The sequence below is a fragment of the Lemur catta genome, chromosome 3 (genome assembly GCF_020740605.2).
Source record: "Lemur catta isolate mLemCat1 chromosome 3, mLemCat1.pri, whole genome shotgun sequence".
In the NCBI taxonomy this organism is placed as follows: Eukaryota; Metazoa; Chordata; class Mammalia; order Primates; family Lemuridae; genus Lemur; species Lemur catta.
Window position 1 is genome coordinate 25,544,886 of NC_059130.1, and position 14,969 is coordinate 25,559,854.

The 14,969-nt window shown below is 43.5% G+C and overlaps 1 protein-coding gene across 1 annotated transcript; it reads right to left on the minus strand.

Moving 5' to 3' along the window:
• Positions 1-413: 413 nt before the first annotated feature.
• Positions 414-11,742, minus strand: VPS72 (vacuolar protein sorting 72 homolog). The gene is made up of 6 exons (XM_045545044.1): positions 11,540-11,742; positions 8,069-8,221; positions 7,433-7,547; positions 6,865-7,041; positions 1,339-1,483; positions 414-992 (listed from the first exon to the last, which is right to left on the minus strand). Exons 1-6 carry the CDS (start codon positions 11,654-11,656, stop codon positions 605-607), a joined length of 1,095 nt encoding a protein of 364 aa, XP_045401000.1. The 5' UTR covers positions 11,657-11,742; the 3' UTR covers positions 414-604.
• Between the last annotated feature and the right edge of the window lie 3,227 nt (positions 11,743-14,969).

Genomic DNA, 14,969 nt, shown 5'->3' on the forward strand with positions numbered 1-14,969 from the left:
CAGGTGGGGGGTAGTGGGAGATCACATATACACAGCCCCCATACCCTGCCCAGCCCTGAGAGCCTCTAGTGGCCATTAACAGCCATGGCACCTCCTCCCCTTCTCTTCATACAAGGCAGAGTCCTACACACTGGAGTTCTACACACTGGAGTTCTACTAGAATCAGGCAGTCCGTACTTATTTGGTGTCTGCTATGCTCAAAGCAGTGAATATAAGGTGATATAAAGGTCAATGTAAGGATTTTGTTTTGGTGTCTCATTTTAAGGCATTTATAATCTAGTTAGAGTAATGAATACTTTATAATTTAAAAAGGACAGATGATAATAAATGCTATCAAGTAAATACAAAGACCCATATATATTCACACATTCACAAATACTTCTTGCTCCCAACTCTACATTGCACACCAGACAAAAGGGATCTTTCTATTTTATTAGATTAAAAAACACAACAAAACCAGTGGGAACTAAGGAAAATGATGAAGAAAGAAATACAGAAAAGTGTTTGGCAAAGAACAGAGATGACAAGGGGAGAAGCAACGAGAGAAAGAACGTCAAGAGCCCCAAGTCAGGGCTCAAGAGATTTGTAAGGACTACACATCTCTTCATTTGATGACAATTTTCTGGCGCAAGGCTCGGGGCCCAGAGCCAGGCAGGGGATCAGGAGGTGGTGGGCCAGGGCCCAGGGCTGAGGCAGTGGGTGGCAGTCCGTGGGCAGTAATGTACTTCTTGTAGGCCTCACGAATGATCTTGAAGGCTCGAGCAGTTGCGTAGGGTATGTCCGTAACAGGGTCCCGGTATAGGGCTGGACGATGGGTCACTGGGCAGACCTCCCGCACAGGGACCTTTGGGGGACGCCCTTGGGGGAACCATTCCTCAAATGTTGCATCATCACTAAAAGTGATGAAGGTACGTGAGCAGCGAGCAGGGGGGATGACGGGTCCAGTCCTGGCATGGGGAGTCAATGCAGAAGCCGTGGGAGCAGGATCAAGTCTGAGGGCAAAAGACAGAGAAAAACACAAAGAGCTGAGGAGAGAAGAAAACAGATAAAAAACGAAATCAGAGAGATGAGAAAGAGAAAAAGGAGGCACAGTGGTGGGAACGTTCCGAGAGAACCTACTAATTGGAAAAGGAAGCTAGGCTAGAAGGAAAAACAAGAAAGAGTTGGAGAAGAAAGAGGCTAAAAGAAAAATGATTAAGAAAGAAATGAGCTGAAGAGAGGAAGGAATCTGAAAGAAATCCAAGAGTTAGGGAGAGCCATGTGAGGAAAGCAAGTGAGATGGGGCTGAGAGAACACGAGCTGACGACGCACTCGCTTTTCCCCTCAAGATTCACTTACCCTTCTATATCAACAGTCTCTTCCTTGGGGCCCAGCTCCCCAACAAGTGGCACTGTCACCGAATGATAGGTGATTATGGGCCCAGGGCACTTCCGCTTCTTATGAACCTGCTTCTTTTTGTCAGCCTCCAGCCGCTCATATGTCTCTTCAGGGTCAAAGGAAGAAAAGAAGGGACGGATGGTCAGTTTCCCCTTTTCCTACATGATGGTTCTATCCCGAGATCTCTCAATTATCTTCCCAGCCATAACTGCCAACTAACTACCCAAGCCAACTATGAAAGTCCCCTGAGGCCCTCTGGCATCTCCCACTTCGTAAGTTTCCTGCTTGCCCCTCTCTACATCCTCTCTTCTCCTCATTTCTCAAGTACGCTCGGGCGCTCACCCACTCAGACCAGTAATACCTCAGTGTTGGAAGGGACCCTTTGATGAGGAGCTTGTTAATTCCCCAGATACCAGAATCTCCTCTATAACTGCTCTGTTAACTCGCTCCTATCCAAAATGGCACATTACAATGTTACAGAGTTCTTTCCTCTTTTAAGCTGAAATATTCTTCCTGAAGACAGTTTTATCTTTTGAACCCATAAAGGATAAAAGTCTGTCTTCCACGTGACAGTCCTTTAAATAGTTGAAATGAGTGTCCATATCTCCACTGAGTCTTCTCTAGGCTGATCACAACACCCATTCCATTGAACCATTCCTCATACAACATGGTTTTGAGTCACTCCCTCAATTTTACCACCCCTTTGCCTAGTATACTCTTCTATTACTGTACTTATTGTATATGGCAGAGGTTGCTAGCTGGCACTTAAGTGTTTGTTTGATCTATATAGTGTTTTAAAGAAAAATTTAATTAGATGCTGACACTTAAGAATTAGGAAATTATATTTAAATATAGAGATTTCTGGTCCCTCTTAAAAAACAAGAAAATCTGGGAATCCTGGGTCGGCATTGTTACAGGGCAACAATTAGCTGAGCTGAGTAATTGTTCTTCCTTTCAGGCACTCCTCTTCAATTTACCAGAATCCTCCGGCTGGCTGCACTCTTTATGTTACCTGCCTGGTTCCTGTGATACTGCTTGATGGTAATTCACATGTCTCCTCCTTAAGGCCAGTGACTGTGATTCACATTACCTACATATTACCAGGGTCATAAAGCATTCTGCACATTATAGGCACTCAACAAATATTTGTTAATGAATAAATAGATCAAAATATTCCTGATCCCTTTCCTCTGAAGGTTTTTGAGTATTTTTTTTTTTGTCTTTTTTTTTTTTTTCTAGAAATGAGAGATGGGGTCTCACTGTGCTCAGGCTGGTGTTGAAGCCCTGAGCTGCAGCTATCCTCCTGCCTTGGCCTCCCAGGAAGCTAGAACTACAGGCGTGAGCCACCATGCCCGACCCTTTCCTCTGAAGGAAGTCCAAGTTTCTGTGTCCTTCTTAAATGTGGGTACTGTGAACATAATCCTCTAAAGTCTGACCATAAAAGAGTCTTCTCGAAACACCTCCAGTGATCAGACTTCTCTTGAACTTGAATTCTGGTTGGTAATATTGCTTTCTCTCCCTTGAGCCAACATTCCAATCTCTATCTTACTGAACACTTCCCTGTACCCTCTCAAACTCCTGCTCTATAATCAGACAGCTCACCTATACCCTCAAGCTCTTCACTCAGCATTCCTTCCACAACTTGCCTCACCAGAAACCTGGTTATTCACTGAGGCCATCACTCCACCCTGCAGTTCTCTGGTGGAGGCTGCTCATTCTCTTACCTCCCACACAGGATATGCCTGTGTCCTATTGAGCCCCATGACACAGCTTTCAGATCACTACTCTTCCACCCACCTGCAAACTCCCTTCTCTTTCGAGACCTGTGCCAACAGTCTAGATTAACTTCCCTTTCCTAGTCACAGTCACTTACTCACTGAAGATTTTGGCAGTGTTATCCACTTTTTCTCTCCATCCCAGCTCCTATCATCTTAGGTCACCTTGGTGACGTCAAAGTGCATGTAGGTAGCCCCTTCAACACTCCATCCCCACAGTTTCCTTACCACCTCATTATCTAACAACCTTCTTGTCCATGACACTTGAGCTACTCAATTCTGCTACAGCTACAGCCTAGAATATGTCATTCCTGGAAACTTTCCCACCTCTGAAATATTAACAATCATACATCCCATGCTCTGACCACAAAATCCTATCCTTTAGGTCTGTTTGCTCAACTATTCTGTTCTATTTCTTCAGTACCTCTAGGGCATTCTCATTCTATCCATCAGCCCCTTCCAGCCTTCATTTTCCTTTTTGTTTTTTGATTTTTTAGAGACAGAGTCTCACTCTGTTGCCCTAGCAGTGGTGTCATCATAACTCACTGCAACCTCAAACTCCTGGGCTCAAATGATCCTCCCACCTCAGCCTTCCAAGTAGCTGGGACTACAGGAACATGCTACCATGACTGGCTAGTTTTTCTATTTTTTGTAGAGACGGGGCCTCACTCTTGCACAGGCTGGTCTTGAACTCCTGAGCTCAAGCGATCTTCCTGCCTTGGCCTCCCAGAGTGCTAGGATAATAGGCGTGAGCCACCAAGCCTGGCCATTTTCCTTTTTAAATCGAGCTTAGGTTCCTCAACTATCATTTTAGTCATTTTCTCGTCAAAACTCCCTTGCCCAGATCTGGAGTGCTACTGGAGAAAAATTACATAACAGGGTAGACTAGAACAAACATATATTCATGGTCCCAAAAGGGTTCAATAACTATTTCAAATACTCCTCACTCTCAAGCTTCCAACTCTATCCTCGATGCTTGACAAATAGTGTTTTCTTCACAGAGAAAGATACGAGATGAGAATCACTGCAATGTCCTGCTCTGGATTAGAAACCTACCAACTGTAAGCCACCTTTCCTTTCTCCCTTCCTCCTTCTTAACTTAGGCCAATTTCTCCACTAGCTCTCACCCTAGTGTCCCACTTCTCCAAAAACCTACACTATTAAAGTCCTTTCTTTCTCTTCTACCTCTAAACTCTCTCAGTTTTTTTTCACTGAGGATCCAATCTCTACCATCTTTGAATACAATAAAATAAAAACAATTCAACCTTGATTTTAGACTGCCCTATAGTTTCTATTCCCTCTCCTACCCTTCACAGCCAAACTTAAAAAGTTTTACTCCCCAATCAACTTTAGTATGGCTTGGTCCCCAAAAACTGCTCCATAAGGTCATCTCTGACCTCCATGTCACCAAAACCAATGGGCACTTCTCAGTTCTCCTATTAATCTGTGTCTCAGTAGTATTCAGCAGTTATTCTCTCTTGAAACATTCTTTTTCCTTGCTGTTTTTAACATAAACTCTCCTGGATTTCTCCAACTCCCTGATGACTCCTCAGGTTCTATTCTAAGCTCCTCCTCTTGTGTGAAACCACTACATTTTATTACATAGTGTCTGCAGGACTCTCTTGGGTCTCTGTTTTCTCACTATATGCTTTCTCCCTGCATGCTCTGATCTACTCCAATGTCATCAATTACCATCCATATTCTAAAGACTTCCAAATTTATATTTTCAGCCCAGATCCCTTGTTGGAACACAAGATTTGCATATTTAACTGACTTCTCAGCACTGCATGAATTGCTCACAGACTCCTCAAATTCAACAGGCTCAAAAATGAATTTATTATTTTTTCCTCTGCCAGACCTGCTCCCCCTTCAGGGTCTCCTATGTCTATTACTGATGTCAGAAGCCTGGGAGTCGCCCTCCCTACAGTGGCCCAAACCAATAAATGTAGACAAAGGATGCAGATTGTAATTACAGTCACATTAGGTGACCTCACTGCTTGTGATGGTTTTCAGTCATTGCTGTGTATGTTTTGAGAGATACCTACTGTTTTAAAATACTGAATTGCTATTATATAGATAAAGATTTTATGTCCCTGGCTGAGTTTGGTGTCTCACACCTATAATCCCAGGACTCTGGGAGGCCGAGGGCAGAAGGATTACTTGAGCTCAGGAGTTCGCAACCAGCCTGAGCAAGAGTGTGACCCTGTCTCTACTGAAAATAGAAAAATTAGCCAGGCATTGTGGTGCATGCTTATAGTCCCAGCTACTTGGGAGGCTGAGGCAGGAGGATCACTTACTTGAGCCCAGGAGTTTGAGGTCGCAGTAAGCTATGATGATGCCACTGCACTCTACCCAGGGCAGGGCAAGAGTGAGACTCTGTCTCAAAAAAAAAAAGGAAACTGAACTCTCCCTCCTCACTCGCCGACTTTCAAAAAAAAAAAAAAAGATTATATATCCTATTTTAATACCAATATAATGAAAAAAGAGTTACAAGAATACATCCTGAAGATGGGGCTGAATTAAATCTTTTCTCAGTCACTGGGTCCTTTTGGAGCCAAGTTATCTAAATTTCAAAACTATCATTAAACTGGAATAGGTTGGGTCCTAGATATTCCAGGTAAATAATCTTCCACTCCACAGTGGAATCACATTTGACTTATGCATGTTCAACTATATATGTGCTTGGTAAAAAAAAAAAAGAGAAACAGGCCGGGCACGGTGGCTCATGCCTGTAATCCTAGCACTCTGGGAGGCTGAGGTGGGTGGATCGTTTGAGCTCAGGAGTTCGAGACCAGCCTGAGCAAGAGCGAGACCCTGCCTCTACTAAAAAAAAAAAATAGAAAGAAATTATATGGACAACTAAAAAATATACATATAAATAAAGTTAGCCGGGCATGGTGGCGCATGCCCATAGTCCCAGCTACTCGGGAGGCTGAGGCAGAAGGATTGCTTGAGCCCAGGAGTTTGAGGTTGCTGTGAGCTAGGCTGACACCACAGCACTCACTCTAGCCCGGGCAACAAAGTGAGACTCTGTCTCAAAAAAAAAAAAAAAAAGAGAAACAGATTCAGAGAGAGAAAAATAACATACCAAATACTACAGGTGATTCTACCTGCTATTTCACTTAATGAAAGTATGCCCCAGAAAGCACGTGATAGGAGGTGCACATCTGCTGTTCCCTCAATTTCTCATGTACCTCTTATGATTTGAGACTCTCACCATTTAATAAAGAAGTATATGTTTTTGCACAATATATTACTGTACACGGTTCTCTACCTAATAGCACACGAACTGAAGAGATTTTTAAGAATGTTTACTTTAAAGCAATTTATCTCATGAACGAACTACTGACCTTCCATTCTCATGATTATCATTTAAGTAGGCATTATCACCCCATTTTGTGAAAAACGAAAGCAAGACACAAATAGGTTAAGTAATATGTCTTCAGTCTTAAAGCAAGTGAATAGCAGAACTAGGATCTGAACCCACTTCTACACAATTCTTATTTTATACTGAAGTACCTCAGTATAGCTTGTTCTTCAGAGCCCTCATAACTGCCTAGGCCCTTGCTCCTAATCACCTACTCTCCCCATTTCTTTCTTCTCATTCCCTGGTTCCAAATTCCAACTTCTCCAATTCTCTGGTCATCCAGGTTATGGTTTTTCTCAGGTTCCTCAGCCCCTCAACCCACTTTTACTGAAACCACAAACTGACCCAGTGAACGTAAGTTGAGCTCTTCTGTGATCTTGGCCTCCCTAAGCAGCTCCTCCTGGGTCAGTGGCCGCTCACAGTGGGGCCCCTTGCGCCGCCGTGACTGGCCTTGCCTCTCCTGTACCCGAAGGAATGTCTGTCGTGTATGTTCAGCTGTAGACTGACGCATGGACTTCCGACCTGAGAAAAGAGTCAGATAAGAAGAAATCTTTGAATTCATGTCCACTTACTTTACTTATTTATCTATTTATTTGGAAATAATTTCAAACTTACAGAAAAATTGCAAGAATAGTACAAAGAATATCACTGTATCTTTTATGCATATCACCAACTATTAACATTTTGCCCCATTTGCATTCTGTGTGGGGTTTTTTTGCTGAATGATCTGAGAGTAAAGTTGTACATTTCATGGCCTTTACCCCTAAATACTTCCATGTATTTCCTAAGAATAAGAATTTTCCTTACATAACCACAGTACAGTTACCAACATCAGTAAATTTAACACTGATATAATACGTTAACTTATCCTCATATTGCAATTCTGTCAATTGACCCCAACATCCCTACTCACTGTCAGAGCCATCATCCTGTAGTTCTAGAGGTAGCAGTGCCTTCTCTTCTCGGGCCTTCTGAGAGCTACCAGCTGGGGTGCTGACCTTTCGAGGTCTCAAGCTCTTGAGAGGCTCCTGGGGACAGATTGGAATTAGACATCATGGAATAGAAAAGATAAGGAGAAAAAAGATGAGGATCTTTATAAGAGAAAAATAGTGGCCGGGCACGGTGGCTCATGCCTGTAATCCTAGCACTCTGGGAGGCCGAGGCGGGAGGATTGCTCAAGGTCAGGAGTTCGAGACCAGCCTGAGCAAGAGCAAGACCCCCGTCTCTACTAAAAAACAGAAAGAAATTAACCGGACAACTAAAAATATATAGAAAAAAAAATTAGCCGGCCATGGTGGCGCATGCCTGTAGTCTCAGCTACTCGGGAAGCTGAGGCAGTAGGATTGCTTGAGCCCAGGAGTTTGAGGTTGCTGTGAGCTAGGCTGACACCACAGCACTCTAGCCCAGGCAACAGAGTGAGACTCTGTCTCAAAAAAAAAAAAAAGAGAAAACTAGCATTGTAGGAAGGAAATGGGACTGGTATGTGGAGTACTGAGACCTGATGAAAGCAAGAACAGGAAATCCAAGAAAACCAGGATTCTCTCTGCACCTTATAGGCCTTGGTGACTACTCGGCGCTTCCTTCTTGGCTCTTCTGCTTCTCCATCGCTGGATGGTTCGTCCCCTTCATCGATGTCGAAGTCAGAGTCCACCTCATCTTCTGTGTCTGACTGGTCCCCTTGATACTCATCATCTCCTGATTCCTGAGGACACAGGGAGATGAAGGCTGGCATTGGAATCATTCACGTCCCTTCAGGAGGGATAGAATCTTCATTTTCCTGATAAGGGCTGCCCTACTCTCCTTCCCAATCCAGCCCTTCCTATTCCTCAGGCAAGATGTCTTTCCAGCTGATGGCCTTTGGCTCTAGCACCACTACCACCCGCTTCCAACATTAACTGATTACCATTTACCTGCAACATACTGTGTTAAGTACTGAGGAACAAAAAGAATATGGTTTGGCCTTTAGTCACAGTCTTGTGAAGGGGACAGAATACAATCTTAAAAAGCAGTTTAAACACAAGACAATATATAAAGTACCAATGGCAATAAAATATTACAGGAGATCAGGGGAAGAGGCATACTTGCTATGGGCTGGTGGTATGAGAAGATCTAAACGTTTGACTTTCATTCTTTAGATTAGGGGTCAGGAAACTTTTTCTGTTAAGGGCCAGATTAAAACAGTGGACCAGCTTTGGCCCACAAGCTGTAGTTTGCTGAATCCTGCTTTAGATTCTAAAGGATAAAGATGACTTGAGCCATGGTTTAAAACACTGGTAGTATTTAGATAGCCAAGAGAGAAGAGAGAATCACAGGCAGACAGAATAGCAAGAACAAAGGTGCAGAAGCAGTAATGTGTACAGCTTGTTTACGGAATAAGGATTTAGACCTAAGTAAAGTAGGTTTATCTCTGGCAAGATGCCTCTTTTTAGCTGACTGCCTTTGGTTCCAGCATAGCCTCCTTCCAACATTGATTGCCTTGTAGAACTGCAAGATCTGAAAAGAAGATTGCATTGGTTTATGGAGAAACTTAAATGTAAGGCTAATAAACTTATGATTTCAACCTGTAGGCCAGTGACTCTCAGTCTTCTCCATCTCCTTACTTGTCCCAGAGTTAATAATCATTGTTGAGGTAAACTAAAGTTACTGAGAGAAATATGTGTCATTCCTCAGGTGTGTAGGGACAGAAAAACAGTTGAGTACTGGTACTATGGATAATGGAGAGCCACTGAAGATTTGGAGGAGGGGTAACAGTATGTACAACGGGTATTTCAGAAAGCTCAGGAGGTGCATAGGCTAAAGAACCTGAAGTACAGCCTAGACCTGAGGTGATAAAGGTTAGGGCTAGAATCGTAGTCACACTGGAAAGAAAACCAGAAAAAACCACTTGGGTAGGGGGAGTCAACTGGGCTGGGTGGCACCTCAAACATGTGGCTCTCTCTTCAACCAATGATGCAAACTAACAGGCTAATCTTGGTACACACGCTGCCAAAGCAAGCAAATAACACAGATGGTTGACACTCCAAGCCAGCCAGAGTTCAATCTTGTACTGATGACCATCATTTCCTCCCAATTGATGTTTGTGAAAGGCAGCCTGGGAACACATTAATCCTCTCAGCTCTAATCTGGTACTAAGCCATATCACCAGAGGGTAGCAGATGAACCACATTAGCTTAGTGCCCAATCAAAATGCTTTTGCTAAATTATGGATTTACTACCATTGCTTCGGCTTTTATTGAGAGTCATTAATAGACATGACAAGATAAGAGAATGTTTTTATATCATCTACCAAACACATTACTTTATATACATCTTATATAATGATGTAATGATAAATTTTCCCTAGGATTTAATGCTGAATAAGTTGTCACTCTTAAAGAATGTGTATGCTTCTTTCTTACTAAAAAAAAGAAATACAGAGTTTGGCTGCCAGGAAGCTCACAGCTAAATTTAATATCAATTGCTATTACCATTTTAGCTTAGGTTCCTGGTACAATTACTTCTGATCTGTCTCTATTTTTACTGTTCCTACTTTTTGTTTATATTGTAAGCCTCCTTAAATCCTTTCTGGAAGCATGAAGGGTACATATTAAATAACGACTCGTAAAATGACAAGAATAGGAAAATGGCCTTGGAGGAGGGATGAGAAAGTTCTATTTTAAACTAGTTGGTTAGGGCTGTGTAAGTAATGACTCCCATTCAGTCATCAAGTCCTGTGGCTTCTATTTCTTTAATTTCTCTTGAACCCTGCCGGGTCCATGTTTCTCTATCACCACTGCCCCCTTCAAACCATTCTCATTACAGAATATTTTTTCTAAAGTACAAATTTGATCATGGAACTTTGGTGACTCTTGTTTCTTCTGGATGAAAAGCAAAATTCCTTAACATGGCTGGTTCATGAGGCCCTACAAGATCTGGCCCTACTCCCTCCAGCCTTACCAATCTTTATTTTCCATGCTCTGGAGAATGACAGTAGACCTGCAGGTGCCAGACAAGGATCGCAATGCCTTTACACTCTGCCCCACCCTCCTCCACGGACTATCCTTTTTCCTCCCCCTGCTTTTCATCCAGCCAAGAACTATTTGTCATACTGCCCTCAGCTTAAACATCATCCCCCTGGGGATGCCTCTCCTGACCAACAACTCTGGTTCACATGTGTGATGTAGCACCCTATGTTTATCTCTGGTTTTAGTCCTTACCACACAGTATTTTAACTGACTGTTAACCCAACCAGTTCCCCCACTGGGATATGGAACATGTAAGGACAGAGCAGTGTTTTTAATATTCTCTCTTTCCCTAGAACCTATCACAACCTATCACCAATGGCCTGCTCTGGGTGCTCAACACATATTTAATAAATAGATAAATTCAATCAATAAAAATTTAGCAAGCGCCAGCCCAGTCCAGACGCTGAACGTATAATGTTGAACAAAACAGATCATGTCTAACTTTACAGACTTCACAGTGCAATAGGAAAATATAAACAAGTAATCAAAACAAACCTTAATTACAAATTAAAATATGTTCTATGGAAGAAATAAACGGAGACTTTTTTAGGATAGTCAAAGAAGGGTTATCTAAGAAAACATTTACAATGAAACTTGAAAGCTGAAAAAGGAGTGGACTAAGCTCCTCTACTTCTGGGGCAGTTCCTTTCTATACCTTAGGTGAATAACCCGCAAGGGAGCCAAAGAGTATACACACACCGGGTGACTACCGTGTGCGTTGCGTAATGTTAGATGTCAGAAATGGGGTGAGAGATGCAACTAGAGAAGTACACAGCAGGTTTCTGCCGTCCTCTGGGGTACCCCCTGAGAGCTTCTCCTTCCCTGACCCCTCCAACCCCATCCAGGGCTCTCCCTTCTAGAAATCCACTGTATCTCCCCGACTCGCCCACCCCATCTCCAGTATCAGCTCCCAGAGTTCCTCTCCATTCCCCGCCCCCTTCTTCTTTGTCCGGGGTTTCTCCCTTCAGGACTCCTCTTCGTTTCCTTCCCTCCCTCTTCCTGGGCCCAGCTCTTGCCTCTGTGAAACCCCCATAAGTCGTCTGGTAGAACTCATCTTCCTCCTCTGCCTCCAGGAGCCCAGAAAGCCGATTCCCAGCGGTCTTCCGGGGGGCCCGACCCCCAGCCAAACTCATACCGCCTACCGAGACTGCGCCGCCACCAGCAGCCCCTCACGCAGCTCTGTTCTCGGAGCTCGGCGCTCGACACCACTACCTGCGGGTGGCCGCCAGCGGCGGAAGTCGGGCGTCCACAGGCAGAAGCAGCAGAGTGTCGAGGGGCTCCTAGTTCCACCCTCTGTGCCTCCTTCATTCATCAGTCCCTCCTCCTGCCCTGGCACCTGGCCGTCCGGCTTGCTGAATGAGTCCATTGGATCACACGAGGACCCCCCACAGCCCTAAGTCCAGAATTTGGGAGTCAACAAATTTTCTTTTAGAAGAGGTCATTTTCTCTCTTCTCCAGTCCTTTTTCTACTCTGCTGCCAGTAGAATCTTTCTAAAAACCCAGACTTTGTCACTCCTCTCCTCAAAATTTTTTTGCCATTACCTACAGGATAAAGTCCTAAATCTTCGAGGCAGAAAGCATAGTACTGTGGCTAAAACACAGCCTTGGACATTTATCCAAAGGAAAGGAAATCATAACATAGAAGAGACGTATGCACCCCCGTTTATTGCAGCGCTGTTCACAATGGCCAAGATACGAGATCAACCTCGGTGTCCAATAACAGATGAATGGATTTAAAAATGTGTTATCTGGACACAATAGAATACTATTCAGCCATAAAAAGAATGAAATTCTGTCATTTGCTGCAACATGAATAGAACTGCAGGACATTATGTTAAGTGAAATAAGCCAGGAACACGTAGCTCATGCCTGTAATCCCAGTACTTTGGGAGTACAAGGCAGGGAGGATCACTTGAGGCCGGGAGTTCCAGACCAGCCTGGGCAACAGATTAAGACCCTGTCTCAAAAAAAAAAAAAAAAAGAAAAATTAGACAGGTGTTGTGGTGTGTGCCTGTAGTGCCAGCTACTGGGGAGGCTAAGGCTGGAGGATTGCTTGAGCCCAAGAGTTTGAGGTTGCAGTGAGCTATGCTTATGCCACTGCACTCTAGCCCAGGTAACAGAGCGAGACCCTGTCTATAAATAGATAGACAGATAGATAGATAGATAGATAACAAGTTGAAAAAGAAAAAGAACACAGCCTTAAAGCCAGCCAGACCTGAATTTGAGTGTGAACTTCAAGGTCTTCTAGCTGTTACCTTGGACAAGTTCCTTTACTTCTCTGAATCTCAGTTTTATCATCTGTAAAGTGGCACTAATAATAATACCTATCTTTTATTTAAGATTGTTGAGAAGATTAAGAGATATAATCCTTGTAAACTGCTTAGCACAGTGTTTATTAAGCACATAGTAAACGTTTAGTAGGTGATTACTAGTAACATGGCATTCAAGATCTTTCATAATTTAGCCTCTCTGTCTTTCTAGCTTCACCTCTTACCAGCCATATCATTCTGTTCCAGCATCACCCCCCCAACACCCAATTCTCTGTCATGCCTCCATGCTTTTCTTTCTCCTTAAATTCCTTTCCTTTCTTGTCTATTTGGCAAAATTCTAATTTTATAGGATAGTGAATTCTTTCTGAAAATCTATTCCTATCTTTCCAGGCACAGTTCCCATAATCATAGAGATCATGCCTTCTAGGTTCTCTGGAATAGTTCCAATCCCAAATAGTCTGCTATATTGTCAAGATCCTGTTCCCATTGTTTATTCTGAAAATATAGTTATCAAACCATAGCACTTATACAAGCTCTATGATGGCACCTATTACATTTTATTCTAATGATTTATGTGCCTATACCCCTAATTAGTCTGTGATCCTTTTGAGGGCAGGGGCTTTATCTTCATCTGTGTATATCAGGAACTCTCTTAGTGCTTGAGACATAGCTGGGGCTAAATAATGTTGTTTTGTTTTGTTTTGTTTTGTTTTTGAGACACAGTCTCACTCTGTTGCCTGGGCTACAGTGCCATGGGGTCAGCCTAGCTCACAGCAGCCTCAAACTCCTGGGCTTAAACGATCCTACGGCCTCAGCCTCCCGAGTAGCTGGGACTACAGGCATGTGCCACCATGCCTGGCTAATTTTTTCTGTATATTTTTAGCTGTCCAGATCATTTCTTTCTATGTTTTAGTAGAGACAGGGTCTCGCTCTTGCTCAGGCTGGTCTCGAACTCCTGAGCTCAAACAATCCTCCCGCCTCGGCCTCCCAGAGTGTTAGGATTACAGGCATGAACCACTGCGCCCGGCCAATAATGTTAACTGAATGAACGGATGACTAATTGAATGAATAAGGTACCCATCCTCTTATTCTTGCCTCTACATTGCTCTTGCCAGTCCTCAGCCCCTTCATTCTGACCTTAGATACTGTTTTAAAACATGAAGGATGCTTTAATAAAGGTATTTGTGCATGCTCAAATGTACTCAAGTCTGTATGCATGGTGCTATTTTGAGGTCACCAGATTGCCTCCCTTCCCCAAAGTATGTATTGGTGAACTCCCTTTTCCATTTCCTTCGGGGCACCAAGCCAATGTATCCTGCTCTGCCCCTGCTTCCACACCCTGCCACGTCACCCCAGTTCTGCTATGCTTGGAATGTTACTGGGGAAGAGTGGCTTCATGACTCAGAGGGCACCCAAGGGATTGAGCAGGAGTGAGGACAAACACAAGGTTTAGGGGAAAAGATAGGAGACACCACCTTCTTAGATACCCTAAGCTCCACTTTTTGAATTTTGCCTTCTTCCCTTCACATATTCAGGAGCCATGTATTGGGCATCTCCTCTGTGCTAGGCACTATTCTAGATGCTTGGGATAGAAAAGTGGATAAGCTGTAATCTTTGCCCTGAAGAGTTCAGTCTTATGAGGGAGACAAACAAGTAAAAAGACTGACATAATACAAGGTAGTAGGTGTAACAGTAGTCATTTTCTGATACATAAAGGAGGAACAAACACCCCTAAGAAGCTACTTAACAGGAATTTCTTCTTTTAGGAGGGCTGAAATAAAATTCACAGATCAGCTTCCACGGAGAAGGTTCCCCTGTTTGACTGTCTTGGTCACTCAGGGATTTATTTGTCTATTTCCAATTTTTTTTTTTTTTTGAGACAGAGTCTCGCTCTGTTGCCCAGGCTAGAGTGAGTGCCGTGGCGTCAGCCTAGCTCACAGCAACCTCAAACTCCTGGGCTTAAGCAATCCTACTGCCTCAGCCTCCCGAGTAGCTGGGACTACAGGCATGCGCCACCATGCCTGGTTAATTTTTCTATATATATTTTTAGCTGTCCATATAATTTCTTTCTATTTTTTGGTAGAGACGGGGTCTCGCTCTTGCTCAGGCTGGTCTCGAACTCCTGAGCTGAAACAATCCGCCTGTCTCGGCCTCCCAGAGTGTTAGGATTATAGGC